Below are 18,656 nucleotides of genomic sequence, written 5' to 3'. Positions count from 1 at the left end.
GTTATCTACCAGTCAATCTGTGATAAATAGTTAGGATGCAGGCAAATTCTCAAGTTATTGTTTTACAAAATTATCTTTTAATTACTGTCTGTATCTGTGTTTTCTTCTTAAATAAATAAAAAGGAAGTATTTACAAAGTCTTTGTTATGCAGAGTTGTTGCTATGCATCGGTGCATCTATCAAGAGTGTTGGCATTTTCGTCCAGTAATTTTAAAATTTCATTTTTTAGTAGTCTGATTTCACACCAATTCTTACATAGATTAGATTAAATCGATCAAATGTCTAGTTTGTAATAATATCATCAATTATCTAATAAGATCCTTATTAATACGTAGGTACTACTTTTCAACCCTCCCATGAACCATGTATTTCGTCATTATTTTATCGAGAATTCTTAAGGCGATGCACTACGTCGTGTAATATTTTAAATTGAGCCGCTATTAACAACCCTTACGTAGATGGCGATAAGGTTTAAATTCCCGCTTAACACCATCCGCCTGTTTTGATTTATGCAAGAAAAAAACATGGCCCAAAAGTGCCTTTTATTTTACTTTGTGGATGTTCAGGCATAAATATTCAATTTTATTATATTTTATCATTTTATAAATAACTTAATTTGCCACATTATACAATAAAATCATAACCGAAAATGGGTTCGCAAGTAGGAGATTTTGAACTTTAAAGCAGTTTTCATAGGCCCTTACATTATTTTTTTCTGAGCTTATAAAAAGACTTATCTAAAAAATACTCGATTATTTCAAAGGTCAAGATGTATTCTACTCGCAGTATTTAATTAAAGCATCTGAAACATTTTTAGGCGACCAAATTTTCAAACCAAAAACACATGATTTTGCATTTCTACTTATGGCATCGCCTTAATGTTTATATGACGGTTTTTCTAAACGTATTTCGTTAATAGTTGCTTAATTAATTAATGTGTCTGCTGCTGATAATTGTGTACAAAGAAAGTACTTAATTTTGGCAGCTTGTAACTTAAAAAATTAATAAGAAGATTTGCAGAAGTGTGTATTTAATAATGTAGTTAAAAAAAACTGTTTTCAATTAAAAAAATGCCTCGTTGGTGGGTAGATATATAAATAAAAAATGCGGGAAAATATTATTTTTATTGAAGACAGGTATTATACAGGTATATTTGAAGAGTGATGGCGCACAGGAAGGCGGAAATAAAAGTTTTATTGATCAAGTAAGAAAATCTTTTTATCTTGATTTTAAATCTTACTACCAACGATTTAAATCTAAGTACCTACCTTCCAACCTTTCAATTTTATGATTGTTTTTTTCCTAGTTAATTTTTTACATTTAAGGGGGGATTAATTTTAATAATAATAATATTTGAATGATTTGTGCAAAATCACCTCAAGGGCGCTGTACAAATATGTCATAATTAGTAGGTACTAGGTACCTACTTACCAGTAAAAATGAGCAAAAACATTTTTTTATAAAGAGGTATACAAGTATGTTCCCACAGAAGTAAAACAAACGATTACTGGTGATGTTTTTACGATTTGGAACAATTAATTAATTATGAGTTGCTCATTAGAATCTTATTAGATTCTGGCAAACTTTTAAGTTCAAATAGGTTTTTTTGTTTGATATTGAATTGTGTATTTTGTTTCATTACTTACACAATAATTTTTATGTATTCGATTTATTGCGAGTTACTTATTGAAACCTAGCTATCATTTAGCAGACTAATCAATACATTTAATTAATGCGATTAATTTTACTGAAAGGATGTTCCTAATTTTATTTTAATTTTAAATAGATGTGCTTCTCCTAAATCATATTTAAAATTATTAAATTATATTTAATTAATCACTCGTTTCGCACTATTCTGTATTCGTGAAGGGTCGGTAAATAAATTATGTAGTACCTACCTAATTCTAAATACAAATTGAAATGTACAAAAAACAATATCAATATTTTTTGTCAATTTCCTTGTTTTTCTGTTCATTCCGGGTAGGTCCGAGACATTTTTCAAATAACGTACCCCATATCTAATGTTTCAATTGAATATTACTTATTATGTTCTCAATTCAAAACCATTTCAGAATTTTAAAGAAAAGCGCGACACCGTCCCGACGATTAACCAATGAAAACATAGTTACTAATTTTCAACCAATCACAGAGCCGTATTGTGGTGCGATGTCTGGGGATCGCGAGTCGGCGTGCCGCATAAAATGATAAATTTTGTAAAATAGTTGTTTTTCTTGAAGAAAATTAACGATATATTATATGAAACACCGTCAATATTTTATCAATCTAATTTAAGACACGCGCAACCACACGATTGTACACTTATCGTGTAAATGATAATATTATTGTTTGAAAATAATCATCTACTCCGGAGAGTTCTGCGGCAGCCAAATCAAATTACCGATCCCCACCGCCGCTTTGAGTTTCTATAAAAATGCCGCGCATGCCAATTTCGACACCATTTCTGTTCGCCTTCGTACTGCGTGGCGTGTCTTTTCGTTGCTCCCGATCTGTGCTTATAATTTCTGTTGTGAAGTGACCTATCTTTCAAAGTTTATGACAATGGGTGGATACAGTGATAGTTTAAGTGCAAATATGGAAAACAGCAGGTTATTATCATGTTTATTTTTTCCAAACAAAAAATTTGAAATGCCTCGACTGTCTGCGAATGGAAATGTCAAATGTGTGCCCTCATTACGAAATCATCTGATAGTTGAATCGTATCCTGAATGAATTAGAAATCATTCATAAATCAACATGTGAATGGTTTTATAATATCCTTAAGTTATCTTAAAGTACTCATTTCAAATACAGGAAAATATTTCAAATTCCTATGTGACGTTTGCAATTTTTTTCTGTGATTTGTGCAATAAGGTTTTAAATACTACAGACCCACTGTTTCCCAATGAAATTTCTTAACATTTAAATGTGTCATGTAGCACGGTCATCTTACTCTGTTGTTGAATCATTAAAAAAATTGTACGACGTCTGAATTTTGACGAAGGTTAAATAAAATGCGGTAAGCAAAGTGGGTATGGCTATTGCAATCCATGTAGGTAGAACCGGCCATACATTCTTAACCAGAAATTTATTCATGATTAGGCAATTCGAATGGTGAACCATCCTTTCTGTATAAAATGTAACATTTATCAAGTTTATCACTGCGTAATCTGGTGTACTTATGTATCATGAATATTTTTAACTAGATTAGTCAGTTTTTAATAGTTGTCAATGTTTATAATGGAAATCAAATTCAATTACACCTGTACAAAAAGCGTGGTGGATTGGTCAGATGTCTATGCCTACTTGATTTTGAACATTTCTGCAATATGTATGTCTTATGAGTTGGTTTCTGATACTAAATATTTAGTGGTGTGTGTAGTGTGTAAGAATGAGGAATGTAAGAGTGTTGAACAAAAAACTAATTAAAATTCAAAGTCAATCATCACCCAATATGAAGTCTATTTACCTTGAAAAATACACTAACTGAAATGTGTCAAGTGTGTGTGAGTGTCAAATTTGTATTACAAATAGTTTGCATGTTTGAAGTGATGCTGAAGCTATAATATATTAATGACTTCCATCATGATTCTTTTAAATGGAGGCGTTTCCACACCCACTAATGATTTTAACTTAAAATGTTATCAGTTATCACAGTCTAATCTTTATGAAAATTGACTACACTGTTCTAATTCCTGTTAATTATAAATTGTTTCTTATTTTTCCTTACAGTCAGTTGATTGGAAGTTAATTGTATTTTAAAAAATAATATTTTACTCACCTCTATTGATAGAAACAGCTTTGTAAAGAATAATTCATTAGTCAGTGTGTTTTGTTTTATGTGAATTGAACCTGCTATCTCCAATGACATTTCCTGTTTTGCCGCTGATTCACAGACAATGCCAATTTCACCCCCATTCTCCAAATTCTATTAATCAATTTATTCATACTAATAGTGAATATTCGAATGAGTGAGAACAGTCGAGGTTTACAATGTAATTTAATTTGGAATGTTATCTGTATACGGAATGAAACGATTGATTACTAATGATGTATTATTTGCTTGTCCATAGGAATAGCCTGCGGCGAATCGCACGCCATGACGACACAGAGTTCTCCAAGGATAGCATCCTCAACGCCATGGAAAAGTTTGTGAAGACTGTAAATGCGATGGACGACACAGTGCTGGTACCTTGTCGACTGATGGACCTCAAACTGTCTGACGGAGAGGAGAAGTCAGCGGCACCAGGCAGGAGGCGGGACCCTCTGGCCTCTGAAGATCTGTTTGCTCTGTTCAACATGTTGAACGCTGCCAAGATGGAGCTCCTGTGGGGGAGAGATCTGGGGGAAGAGAGGAAAGAGCCACCGCCTACCAAGAAAGGACACGTACGTCGGCCCTCAACCGCCTCCACCGCGTCCACTTCCTCAGGCACCTCCCTCCCCAGCGACACGGAAAGTGAGGCAGGGGTGGAAGGCTCGGAGGACTCTGGCGTGGAAGCGGAGGAATGTGAAGACGTGGGAGCTCGTACCGCCACAGACTTCAAGCGCCACCTGATGGGTCTGCGCCGTGCTCTGGCTGGCCTCACAGAAGCCGCCAGTTCCCTGACGCAGCGTTACCAGGCCGACGTGGGCGCGCCGGTGTGAAACCAGTGGCCATCCTGAGGCCGAGCCTCCCCCGCATTGTGATATTTTCTTATAATTTACGCTGTACAGTAACATACCAAAACGTCGGCCCGGCCGCCGCTCTTTTAGTTATAGTGTGTTGTGAATCTATTGCCAAAATGTTGAGAGAGAATGTTGGAACTTGCGCGCTTGTGATTATTTTGTACATATGAGGATTTTGTTAAATTTGTTTGTACGGTTCTTACGATTGTGTTGCGTGTTAGATTATAGAAAAGATAATCTCATTGTATAATTTTCTACGTTAATTAGGTAAATTCATTGCGGCGACAGTGCCCTTGTTACATGTTTGGTTTCGTCGAGCCGTTAGTTGACTACATTCTGGAAATTTTGTAAATATACAAAAATTTATTGTTTTTAATTATAATTTAATTGTCTTGTTATATCCAGTACAAAGTGTTGGCAATTTGGAATATATTTTGTACTAAACATTCTGATGGGCGTAACCCTTCCTGTGATGCATTTTAAGGAATGGAGGGGTACCAGTCACTGAGTGACTTGCTACTCCATTTGTTATTTAATACTTTTATGTCTGATTTAAATATAGAGAGAAAACGCAAGTAGACTCATAATGTATTTATTTATTTAAAAAATTATTTTTAAAATGCGTTTCAAAGATGGTGGTTTAAATTTTCTATTATAATATACATTTGTAAGATATAATTTTATTAGAAAAATAAAATGGTTTATTCAGAATACAATAATATGTTTTTATTCCAAAAGTTACCAAAAAACACATTATCCATATATACAACATGTCTTTACTTTCTTTGTGAGAAAATGGTAACTTAACCCGCAAACATATTTGATCGTTTGACTAATTAATTTATAAAACATTCGTATATGACCTCACACTTATATAATACTATTGTGGTATTAAAAGTATTCTTCATAGAAATACACACTCAAGAAGAGGAACCTCCTATCGCTACTTAATTCTGATTTTTTAACTTGAACCGTTTCGTTATGAAGCTATAAATTAAAAATATTATTCACCTTCAACACTTTTCCCTGAGTAAATCAAATTGCACTCCAAGCTTAACTAATTATATTAAATTAAGCCTTTCTACATAGCAATCCCACTGAGTTTATTATTATTCAAATTGAATTTATTTCCTGTAACATATTCAATCATGGAATTAAAAACATTTTCCATATCCCTACTACTAACTTATTCAATCAACAATAACATAAAATATTGTTAAAAATAAAAGAACAATATATTAAAATCACAGATTATAATATATTCTTCTGCCCATTAAGCCCCCATGTACCCAATTTCTACCGATTAATAACAAGTTTCTATTTAACTCTTTAAGTTTTTAAGTTAAAAAAAAAAGTAATTTTTGAAAATAATATCTATATTGTTGTGCCGAAATATTAATTATTTAAAATACACTGGATAGAAAAAAAAGCAAAGTAAGCCATAAAAATTATTTAAAAAAATTTGTTATATTATTTAATATGTTATAGGCATGAAAAAATTCACAGTGAATCTTTAAATGAAACTAAAGCATTTATCGAGAGATTTTTGCTATATTTCTAACGAGTCTCGTTTTATTAAATATTTTCACAATTATGGTTTTTTAATATTAGCGCGCTCCCTCTAATATTCGTACTTACATGTGTCCCTTTCAAACTATCTCTGAATGTTTACTATGGGACCTTAAGGAATGCAATAAGGGTCATATAAACATATGCATTTCTATTTTTTGGGCTTTTGGGAGAATCTGAAGCTCAACTAATCTTATTTGTGTTACCTGAACTTTTAAGAATTTTTAATAATACTCCTAGTAAGAAAAATCATAACTGCTTCAAAGTAAACTATTGCATCCATGTTGAGAATTGATTGAACTCTTAAATGTAGTAAACAGACAGTATATTTAGTGTTAGTTCATATATATATTTTATAAAATGCAAATTATTTATATTCTCTTCACATGGTTTCTCAATCTGGGGTTCTGATCGTATATACAGGGGTCAACAATTTGTACAAAAAATAAGTCACATTCATGAAAAATCCTTTTATTAAATAATGAATTTCAAGTTTTACACCGACTTCCTAATGACCTAATAAATAAAAATGTGTTAATTTATTAATGATAAGGTTCAGTTTCTTTTTCGCTCAAAAGTTTTCTGTAAGTGGATTGACATCTGAAATACAAATAATTAAATTATTTTCAATTGATATTAGATGATTTCTGTATTTTGTTTTTAAAGTCATCATAGGAGAGACATATTTTTCACATAAGAAGTGGCCAATGGGATCAATGTTTTCAAATCTTCCATATTCAAATCATCGTGCAAGCCAAAGCTTATCTAAATCTTGAGACGAAAATTCTAGTGTAGAGTTTTGTCAGTCGATATTTGAAATTGAGTCTTTCACATTAAACATATTATTTTGACAAACGTTAAAATATGCAGTGAGGGGTTCATAAGGTTTTTTTAACATTGTGTTTTTGGCTTTTCAGGGGGTCACGACACAAAAGGTTGAGAAACGATGTTCTAGAGAGAGTGAATTTCTCCCTCCACCCAGTATTGAGTATTGTCCTCATGTAAGATCTATCATTCAATAGATGTTTCAAATGGATATTGCTTTGTTTATTAACGATAAATGAGTTCATAGCTTGTTTTCAATATAACTCTTTCTCTGCGTTTCCTTCCGCTTTAAAACTTTCAATTTCTTTCAATATTCAAGCAATTTCACATTCAATTAAATACAATCAGGTATCAGAATTGATTATATTGCACTGTGTGTACTCCTTCACGCTGGATTCAAATTTTATTACATAATATTCAATATTTTAACTAAACATTCCTTCTAACTTGTACAGTTACTTCATAGAATTTTTTTTTTCGTCGATTAATTAAGTCTGACTAAACCGGTGCTAGGCCGTGGAGGCCACAGATTACTGCAAATTATTTTGTAAGAGTTTTCAGCTGACTTCCTTTTGCAAAGACTTGGTCAATAATATCTTTATAATGTATGCAGAGTATTGCATTTTGCTTGCATTGTATGCAATTCTATTAGGCAGAATGCAGGTAAATTTAATTTGCTCACATTGAGAATTTAACAGCTTCTGCTAAAGCGCTTGAAGATAGCTTCAATATAGCAATATGTTTATTTTATAACTTAGCAACCACCAGCAAGGCAGGTACCATGGAATGTCACAGTCATTCATCCACATCTAAATATCTTGTCTTCTGACTCTTGGGACGACCCTACTGAAGATTTAACCCACAATCTTGCCATGTCTTCCTGGGGACACCGAAGAGTTCTTCTACAAACTTTCAAATTTATTATGTCTACACTTATTTCTTTATTTATCCCAAGTACATTCAAACCATCTTTATTCTACAAACAGAATACAGAAATCGAATTGAAGATCAGCTAAACATCAGCACATTTTCTGTTCCAAAGTGTTATTTTTTAGATGAAGAAAGTGAATCTTACTATGTACTCGGATCTAGCCAGTAAAATTCACTACAAATGATCACTGATAAAGAGAGATTGATTGATTGTACACGTTTCATAAAATTTCCAGCTGTTTTGGATTGAAAAAAATGTATTTTTGATGATTGACCTGTGTCTGTACACCAATATTGTCAGTTTGAAGCATTGACTAAATACTTCAATGGTTTGAAGGGCATGAAGAACTACTTTTAGCGAAACAATGGAATATTATTTGACCTTTGGGGTCGCAATCACAATTCGTTTCATCCCTGGAATGTTTAGGAAAGAAAATAGAAAGGTTATTATGCATATTATTCAGACTTGTTTCTCTAGTTCATTGTTTCATTGTGTAATGACTTAATATAATGTTTCATTAATAAAACATTACTGTTTGACCGCTAAGGCTATTAACACTCAATATTCACTAAGATTACTATCTTGTGTTTTGGAACAGACTAGGTGCTCCATTATTGAATTATCTGTACTAAGATATCCCATTTTAAGGTTTCAAATTGATATTTTTACATCAACAGAAGAAATATTTTCTGAAACAAAATTATTTTAATGATGAACCTGAAATTTCCTATCTATTTTCATCACGCAATGTCAATTGAGTTATTTTCAACTGTGGTTTGAAGTCTCCATTTAACTTCATAAAAGACAAGTCACCATATATTTCAATAAATTAAAATTAAAACAACTAAAAATATTGGTAAAAGACTCCTTGAAAAACCAACACTTGATTTCGTATAAATATCGAATCGAGACAAGTATTTATGTCGGGGCTTTAAGTTACACATGCACAAAATAGGTTTTTAGGGTTTAGTTTGTGTTATTTTAATAATTTAAGAGTATTTCCTAAGAGCCCGTTCCCACTTCCGTTTTCAAATCGGAGGCGGGTCCCGTTTTAAAAACGGATGCCCTAGTGGCTGTAGTGGATGTATGGAGCTGTTCACACGTCCGACACGATTTGAAAACGGATCCGACATTTTTTGTCGGATGGCTCGCCTACGCAGCGCGTCCGTTTTCAAATCGTGTCGGAACACGCTCGCTCATAGTGTTGTATAGAGCTGTTCACACTTGTCGTCCAGTCGTTCCGGCAGAGTCCCCGCCAAACCCCGACCCCTCCCCACCCGCTCCCTGTCGCAAGGAAGCAGGCACGCAGCGTGCTTGTATTTGGTTATTTTGTTAAGTAAATAAATCAAAACTACAATAATGGATAAGGAAATAAATCCCGAAAATTTAATACCACTGGTCGAAGAAAGAGTATGGTAATATTTTATCTTTAACTAAATAAAAACAAAACACTTGGTGTACACAACTTTTGTACATCAAAATTTTTATTTTTATTTTTTTAAGTTTACTTTTTTTAAATTTTAAAGCTTTAATGAGATGCACGGAAGAGCGTATTAGTTAAATAAACACATAATAAAAATATTTGAGTTGTTATTGTTTTCTTACTTTAAAATATCGATAGCCTTTCTTCAGGACAAATGCACTTTCTCAATTTTGTATTTTGACATGTTAAGCTCTCTGAAACTCATTCCAGTAGATGGTTAAAGGAAGTGATAGACATTCTCTTAAGCCATTAAGCGCCCTTGAGGTGATTTTTCATGGTGAAAACGGCGCTATATAAATAATCCAATCATTATTATTCTAAAATAATTAAAGAACTTTAGTTCATCACTTCTCAACTCACCAATTAACACTTGGAAAATTCCTACAGAAAATCATTCGGCTATGATTGGGTGTACCCAAAATTTTCTTTTCACTTATTTCCTTCTTTTTAATAAGTACAACATGACAACAAGAGCTTCATCGTCGTCCATTGCGCACCATTACTGAAGAATGAGCAAATAACATGTTTTTGTTGAATCGACAATTATTTTTTTTCGTAGAGTATGGTCCGTTTTTAAAACGGATCCGTTTTTAAAACGGTAGTGTGAACAGGGCCATTGGCCGTCCGTTTTTAAAACGGGACCCGCCTCCGATTTGAAAACGGAAGTGGGAACGGGCCCTAACCTTCAAAGTTATCTTTGGTATAGAAAAAATGGAACTTGCATCTTTTACCATCTTCCACTACATAAATAGTTATTTCTTGTAGTAATTAAGTTGAAACCAAAAATTAATGAAAGGTTTACTGTTTTCCTGTAGATTTATAACCCCCCCCCCCACCCGCCAAGGTCCTTTGACTGACTGTCTTTTGGGTCTTAGTTCCGCCCCTGGTTCTCTCCTAAAACTTTCATCTTCACAAATCCCATAATTATAATTAATTTATTTACACACAACTGATTTATTATTTAGTTTATCGTGTGCTTATTTTTTTATCTGATAAATAATACAAACGTTATCTGCTTGGCATTTCAGTTATTTATTATTACTAGGCGATCGCTTTGTCATAGCAAATTGTAATGATAACTTCTTGGAAACATTTGTGATTGTTGAAACTTGTCACTATTAAACTTTCATCAGAAATCAGCGATGTGGCATTCATTCAACTTTCTTTACAAGTCTTTCTTTACGAGAAAATCACATTGAGTTTGGAATGGGTTTGACAGCGAGTAATAGGAATTATTAAACGCAAAATCACTCAACAGTTGTTTAGTACTTTGCCATTAGCCAACTAGACCCCTATTACCCATGTGGAATTATTTAGACCGGTGCGCGGTGAGAAAAAAAATCGTATCGTTTGAAGGCTAGCTTTAGACTTGTAAGTTTTTCGTAAATTTACGACTTCTAGCCAATGGGCATATTGCATTTTGAAAATCCAATATGCCCATTGACTAGAAGTCGTAAATTTACGAAAAAACTTACAAGTCTAAAGCTAGCCGAAGGCAATTAAAGTAAGCCCGTTGTCACACGGGTAGGTAAACAATTGACATAAACCGAATATTGTAAGACATGCTGAACTGTGCTGCAGACCTTACTATAACCAACTTGATTTTCTGCGCAGGGTCTTATGGCACCCGGTTTATGTCGAGTACATACCGACCTGTGGGATGACGCGCTAAGTAGTACATAAATAATTACTTGTTTGTGGTATTTTGCACATATTACTGTCATGTATGTATTACATGGACCTAAAAATCCCCGGACGGAGCAATTCGAGAACAATTTGAAGCCGCGGGGTAAGGGGGAAGATGTACGAAATATGTAAAAAACTACTTAATTTTTTTAATGAAGTATCCCATTCCTTGTCTTATCAAATAATAAAAAATCCTAAGCCCTCATAACTGCGTTAACAACACAAAAATAAAATAATACTAGTTCACTATGAAGCACTTGGCATTCAAATCAGTTCAAAAGTTATGTACAAGATGTCTGCCAGGCAATTCCCCTTCACCCTAGATTTGGCTTCAATACCATTCTCACAAAATTGCACTAATGCTCTGTCCAGGGCTTTTTAGGTCCATGGTCATCCAGGGGTTGTTAAGTGATTAAAAAGTTCGAGGTCCGGAAATTGGTTTTTGGGTTTTTGGTAGGTATATGAAAAAGTTGTTGAGTCTCGAATGGGGTATTTGATATTGAATGATCAATTGTTCATTTATTACTCTCGAAACAACTCGTGCTCCAATGTTAACCCTCTATTGACAAATAAAAACTGGTTACCAGATATTTAGATGGATATGATTATAATTTATCTAATGGGTGGTCCATCGGATACGCCGGATGTAGGGGGTGACAGATTACGCTATATAAGTTTAAAGCATTTTTATATAAATCCATTTTGCTCGTCATACAATCCCATACAGACCTGTCACACCTAAAAATATGATGTGTTATAAGTGTGGGCGTGGCGAAGATATTCGCTGTGATCTGCTAGCCAGGCTATATTTGCAAATTATGCCACCCTCTACTACCTGCAGGAGAAGAGCCGTAAGTACGCGGCTGTCATCTGCAAAAGTGACAGATCCCATACAAAAATATGATAATATCTCGGCAGATCCCCGATTGATCTAACCCCCTCTCCCGAGTAAGATTATGGCGCAGTGTGTCAGCCTAACATGTAATACGTTTATGCCACGCCCAATTTATGCTCGCATAATATAGCGTAATGTGTCTAAGACCTTAATTTTGAAATGGAATTTGTAATGAGTTTTAACAATAACGAGACGTTGTTCTTTTGTATAGACTAGTATTTTTATTAGACTCATTTTTAATAATAACAGCAGATGACAATTGTCAAACATTAGAGTTGGCAACTAAAATAATAAAAAAATGGAGGGAAATTAAAATCCAGCGTACCCAAAACCCGTTGTTGCAGAAATCGACTGACACCACCGTGTATGCATTCTCGTGTAGTTTCTTTACAAGTCTTCGTTTTAACTTTTAAATATATTTTTCTTTTAGATTATTAACGTGAAAGTGATGTCGCATGATTTGTTATTTTGATTATATCACCAATGAAATAATTATGATTACAAATCGTTTTAGCTCAAATTAAATGTAATTTTGATTGTCTACGCGTCATTAAATTGATATTAGACAGTATTTCAGTTTATGACGCCATTTCTCAGTTAAATTTAATAGATATTTTTAGGTGAAGCCTGGGGGAGTAAAAATATGATTTACATTGTGTACCAAATCTAATATTCTTGAGATGTTTTTAACCGTAAAACGAGTGATTTATACCACAGAAGACATGCTGTTAAGGCGAAGCTTAATGCTAAATCCCTATTTTCGATTAATCTTTAAAAGGAATTGATTTACATTATGAATACCAAAAAATATGCTTGAGATAATTTGAAGTTTTTTCTATCGTTTCCCTTGAGTACAATTCAAATAAACGTTTTATTTACTCAGTATAAACAACAAATGTAAACTACTAAAAAATGGATTTATTCAATAGTAATTTATGAACGCATAAAAGAAACAACTTTAAAAAATAAAATATTGTGGCTGATATTATCTGTGACAATTTACCTTGATTAACTTTTTTGCTTTCTTATCAAATTGTTTACAAAATAAATGAAAAACTCTTTTACGCTTGAAATCGAGCTTTTCTCGACTCCTTTGCGAAGCGATGTTAATGCCTATGCATGACGAAATAAGGAATACCAAGAATATATTCATTTTTGGCTTGCTTTACAAGCCAAAAATGTGTATATTCTTGGTATGCCTTATATTTTGGGTAATAGTCATTAAAATCGCTTGACAAACGGAGTCTAGAAACGTTCGATTTCAAGCACGAAACTGGTTTTTATTTATTTTGTAAATAATTATATAAGAAAGCAAAAAAGTTAATCAATAGAAACTGTCACAGATAATCTTAGCTGTAATAATGTATTTTTTAAAGTTGTTTTCTTTACGCGTTCATTCATTTGTATTGAAAAAAAAATTAGTAGTTTACATTTATATTTTTTGTTGAGTAATTTATTTCTTTATTTGTATTCTACTTGAGCAAAACGATAGGAAAACCTTCAATTTATCTAAAGCATATTTTTTGGCATTCATAATGTACAACAAATCGTTATAAAGATTAATCAAAATAGTGATTTGGCATTAAGCTTCTCCTTAAGTGTTTTATTCCTGAAGGCTAGTGACGTGCCGTAACGGTTTTGTGATTTTCCGTGACGGTAGTTGTTGATTTTCATAACATTATGTGTAACTTTTTTAACACGTCTATTTGAATTTCACTTTTTTTCGCGAATGAATGAATGCAAATCTTGGATATGGAAATAAACCCACTTCCCAACATCCGATAGAGCTGAAACTAGACAGATAGACTCGTTGTCGATAACAACGCATTCTTTGGTGACTTTTAGTGGCATCCGCGAACACACACGGACATATAGACATTTCTCTAAAATCGGATGATGTTACAGCAGTTAATATCCGAAGTAAATGTCCGTCTTTCCCGATCGGCATTTGTCGAGGTCGGCAGAGTTGTCGACTCCAGTTCCTGGGGCGGAAGGTTCAATCTTCAGTCAAACAAAACAAGACAGTTTAAAATTTTATTTAGTATTGCGGAAAAAAAACTCTTTTTTTTTTCATTTATTTAACTTCGCAGTAAAAATTAACAACACTGTAATTGCTCATTTTCGCAGTTTGGCGATTCGAGGATGAACTTCTCTAGTTGATCTATTATCTTTTAGTATTATGGAGTATTTTGACAACGCGCCTAGAGAAAATAAAACGGTAACCGGATAATTTTTTAATTTTTTTTAAATTTTTATAGTGAATACCTCACAAGAGTCCCAACTGCTCCCATCTGGAGCCAGTGAGACTATGGCATCCCCAATCGGGGGATGTTGTGAGGCTGAAGGTAAGTGGGGAAGGGAAAGAGGAAGGTGGGGAAGTACCTGGCTATACAGATCTAGTCACTAAACACGGCTAAAGCCATTTGGAGCAACGTTTCAATTCTGAATGGTGGTCTTACACCAGGGCGATACTAGTAGTATCTTCCACTCTGGAACGTGCCGCAAATATACTATATATTATTTTAATTATTTTTAATTAATTAATTGTGAAATAACACAAATTAATCAAATAAAATTTATTTGCGCACGCCGGGTTCGAACCCGCGACCTTCGGAATGGCAGTCCAATGCGTTACCACTGGATTATGCCGGCCGTCAAATACAGAACAACTACAAACAGAACACTTGAAAAGTTATATGAAAAAAAAACTTATGTTCAAAAGTGTTCTATTTTGTCACAAAACTAAATAAACTTAATTATGTGACCACTGCGCGCCCTTTGGGTCTCGAGCCAAAGACCTTACCGCTTTACCCTTACCTCTCTGCGCAGAAAGGCTTTGGATACAGATTTTCCAGACGCCTTTCTACTGTGACCTTTCTCTGGTTTCTCTGCCTTCAACTTAACGTAAAGTTTTCCAGGATCAGTTATCGTAAAACCGTTAAAATAACTAAATGTGGGTAGTATAATTATTAAAATACCGACCACTGTTTTACATTTTTATAGCAACGCGATAACTCAAATCAAAATGTTATCGTTATCAAACATCCAATCAACAAAAGTATTTTTAAATCGGTTCTTGTTAGAAAATTTAATAACTGGATTACTTACTACAGTATTTGATTTTTCCACGCGTGCTAATAATCCAGGTATATGAAGCAATTACTCGAAATAAAAACTTATAGTTTTTAGATACCTACCTAGGTAACTACATACATATAATTTATTGGAGTAAAGATATAGATATCTACTGCTGATAGCTCCATCGAAACATGTTCCTCATTTATATCTGCAATGGTACCAAAGTTGTAGATACCTATTTTTATCCATCATTCAGAAACAAAAGTTGAATTAATTGGCTTTATCCGTGTTGGTGACCAGATCTGAACAGTCAGGTACTTCAAGACCTTCCTCTACCTTATCTCCTTCCCATCCCCATTCACTTTAGCTTCACAACATACCACAACGGAGAATTTTAACAAACCATGAATACCTTTAGAATTGTGTGGAAGATTTAAAGTTTATATTTCCGATTACGATTATCGTACTAAAAATATGTCATTTTAATATTTTCATTCATTCATTCAAAATTATTAATTCCAACTGGCTACAGCTACAACGTCATTATGACGTAGAAACCGCTACCGGCTGCGCCGTCGAATTCACGAATAAAAACGATCATGTTGTTTAGGCGGCAAATCGAAAATGGCACATTTTAAATCATTATGAAAAATTTATTCAATATAAAAATAAAGAGTCAGAATAATAGAAGAGTGTGTATGAGACAATGTATGAATGTGAATGAGGCAAGGAGTGTGTGCCAAGACCGAGTTGTTTGGCGGTCCGTTCTCTCTGCCTACCCCTTCGGAGAAACGGCGTGATGGTTACTTAGTTAGTTAACAATGAAGTAACTGTCGTAATTTTTCACCAATTTATTTTAGACGATACAATAAAATGAAAATACCCTATTGTTTATGTCATAGTCCCACTAGCTCCGGGCAGGTTGGGACCCGTATAGGGCGTTCACGCAAAAAAAAAGATAATAAAACAGCTTTATTTGTATTATCTCCAACTTTTTTTATAAACAACGCATTATTAGATTCAAATACAATTTTCAAAAATACCTCTCAACAGCTGGAGCAGGCAAAAAGGATCAGTTCTAACGCCATTTGCTGTTGCATCGTTCCTTTCCCACAATTCGTGGCTCAGCTCGCACTTCGATTCGCAAAATTGTACGTAGAATTACAAACCACTTTAAAATTATAGATAATAAATGATATTATAGTCCTACAACCTTTCAACCTCGGTACTTCGTGTTTTATAAAGAGACAAAAAATTGTATAAATAATTAATCGTCTATTGTCAGGTATTCTTTGAGATCAGAGGCGTCAGCGTCTACCTGCAATGCTGACTCTATGACGTCACATTATCCGTTGTGATCTCTGGTCAACCCGTTGTTCTTTTTAGAAAACCGGATTGAAATAAATTTATTATTTCTGTTTTTGTCTGGTTTTCGCAATTGTTATCGTTGACCTCTTCCCAGATTCATTAAATACGTTCCTTTCGAGTTTTGCGAAATAATATAAATTTTTAATTTATTCCAAAGTTTTTAAATTAAACGATAGTTTTTTTTACTGTTTTATGATGTAAACATATAAGTTATAGCTGCATTTCAAATAGAAAAACTGGGATATAAAACAAAAAAGGATTTTTGCAGATAATAGAAACAAATAAACAAAAGAGATATAGCATGGAAGCGTGCCATCTTTTACCGAATTACGACCAAAATGACAGACTATAAAAGCGATGGAACCAATTAAAGCTATGCGTTTAGTGTGCAGTTAGAAAATAATTGACCCGTAAAACACAGTTTTTTTACTACAATACTACGTTCCTAAATGTTTTTTAAAACTCAAAAAAATGGTTTGACTCAAGATTGAACCCAGGAACTGAAATTAACCGCGCTAACATCATCGCCAAATGCCGATCGGGTAGGACCAAAACCTCCTAGATCACAAGGCCGGGACACTGAATCAAATCAGCCTCCTAACATGTATGAGAACCATAAAAACGGATTTTTATTTATTTTTTAAATTAACTAAAACATTTTAAGATGTTTTAAAATAAATTAAAAATTTGAAAATTTTTGTAAACTCCCATACAAGTTAGAAGGCTGCTTTGAATAAGTGTCACGGCTTTGTGATCAAGGAGGTTTTGGTAGTTAATTTCCGCTTCCAAGATTTGATTTTATTCATTACAGAAAACAAAAGTAAAAATCAAATAGACGTATTAAAAAGGGTGGGGCGTGTCATCCGCTGTGCGTAGATGCGATTAAGTACTTTAACTACTAACTACTACTCTCTTGTGCGCTCTGCTTTATAATTACCCATCTCCTTTGTTTCTATTATCAATGGTTTTTTACCGTGACAGATTAATGTGCATCACTTAAAATAAAAATTAAATTAAAATCCGTACCTTGAACTTTTTCATTGTAAATAGATGTTTTCTCACATGAGAATCGGAATAGCTCGAACAAATAATCTTCTTCATTTCCTCACCTACCTGACATGTCCTGACTTGCATGGGTTACAATGTACATCTGTGCATGTATTTCTCGTAGGTACACTGAACTATGGTTACGTACAATTTCCGTAACAATGAGTTTCCAATCATACATCATAATCCTTATTATGGAGCATTTTCAAACATTTTTTTACGAACCGGGAATATTTTGTGATAACAATGACATCTTTATGTTGACGGATTTAAGATATGGCATTTCTGAATTGCAGCCTCAACGATATGTTCGTGGGGAGGGCGTTTGTGACGTCACACCGGCCAACGTTTGTAGAGGCAGTCTCGAGTCTCGGCGACAGTTAGTTTAGCAGCCAAACGGAGAAAAATGAGTATATTTATAAGAGATTTTTTATGCTGGCCAATTACTCATTTAGTTTTATCTCAAACCGTCACGAGTTGTTTGACAATATCTCTGTTTATAATGCGAGATATAACATTATGTTCCCAGATAACAATCACTTTATTAACCAGTTTGTTGTATTTAAATGCAACACGGCTGAAATCAAAACGGAGACAAATGAGAATTGGTAGAATTCTTCAAGTGATTTATTTTTATTCCGGTTAGAAACGAGATTGCAGGCCGTTTCCTGATAAAATTTTATTAAATTCCTAATATATCGGAACACGTGTTCATACATCTACATAATACATAATAACGAAATGTGAAATATTAGGATTTTTATGAGGATTATTCTGACATCATATATATGTATTCGTATTTTACAAAAGTTTATCAGGAAACCTTTTAATTCATTCGTTAAGGGCCTGCAATCCCGTTTTAACCTGATCACTAATAATTATAACAGATTCTTAATAAATTAGCAATACTCATTTTTCTCCGTACAGTTGCGTTAAAACTGTGTCAGATCCAAACCAATCAGTTTACCAATTTGCAATTTTAGGGCATTTATAAAATCGATAATTAGTTATTTATAACATATAAATTTAACATTTTTGACAGTTTTAGTAAGCCGCCATTTTAATCACCGTTCATCCGAGTAATCTTATCTATTTCGCAATGAATCGCTCTG

The 18,656-nt window shown here is 33.6% G+C and overlaps 1 protein-coding gene across 1 annotated transcript; it reads left to right on the top strand.

The window, feature by feature from the left end:
• The first annotated feature begins 2,471 nt into the window (after positions 1–2,471).
• LOC149425091 (mid1-interacting protein 1-B) lies at positions 2,472–5,381 on the top strand. The gene is made up of 2 exons (XM_089650954.1): positions 2,472–2,606; positions 4,071–5,381. Exons 1-2 carry the CDS (start codon positions 2,554–2,556, stop codon positions 4,639–4,641), a joined length of 624 nt encoding a protein of 207 aa, XP_089507080.1. The 5' UTR covers positions 2,472–2,553; the 3' UTR covers positions 4,642–5,381.
• The last annotated feature ends 13,275 nt before the right edge of the window (positions 5,382–18,656 follow it).

Source organism: Hesperophylax consimilis, chromosome 3, assembly GCF_061612785.1.
Source record: "Hesperophylax consimilis isolate HC1 chromosome 3, BYU_Hcon_1.0, whole genome shotgun sequence".
Taxonomy (NCBI): Eukaryota; Metazoa; Arthropoda; class Insecta; order Trichoptera; family Limnephilidae; genus Hesperophylax; species Hesperophylax consimilis.
This window is presented reverse-complemented; position numbering and strand designations above follow the sequence as displayed.

Coding starts and splice junctions, on each gene's coding strand:
- LOC149425091 (XM_089650954.1), top strand. CDS start 2,554: ATGACAATGGGTGGATACAGTGATAGTTTAAGTGCAAATATGGAAAAC. Junction 2,607..4,070: donor GCAAATATGGAAAACAGCAG/GTTATTATCATG, acceptor GCTTGTCCATAG/GAATAGCCTGCGGCGAATCG.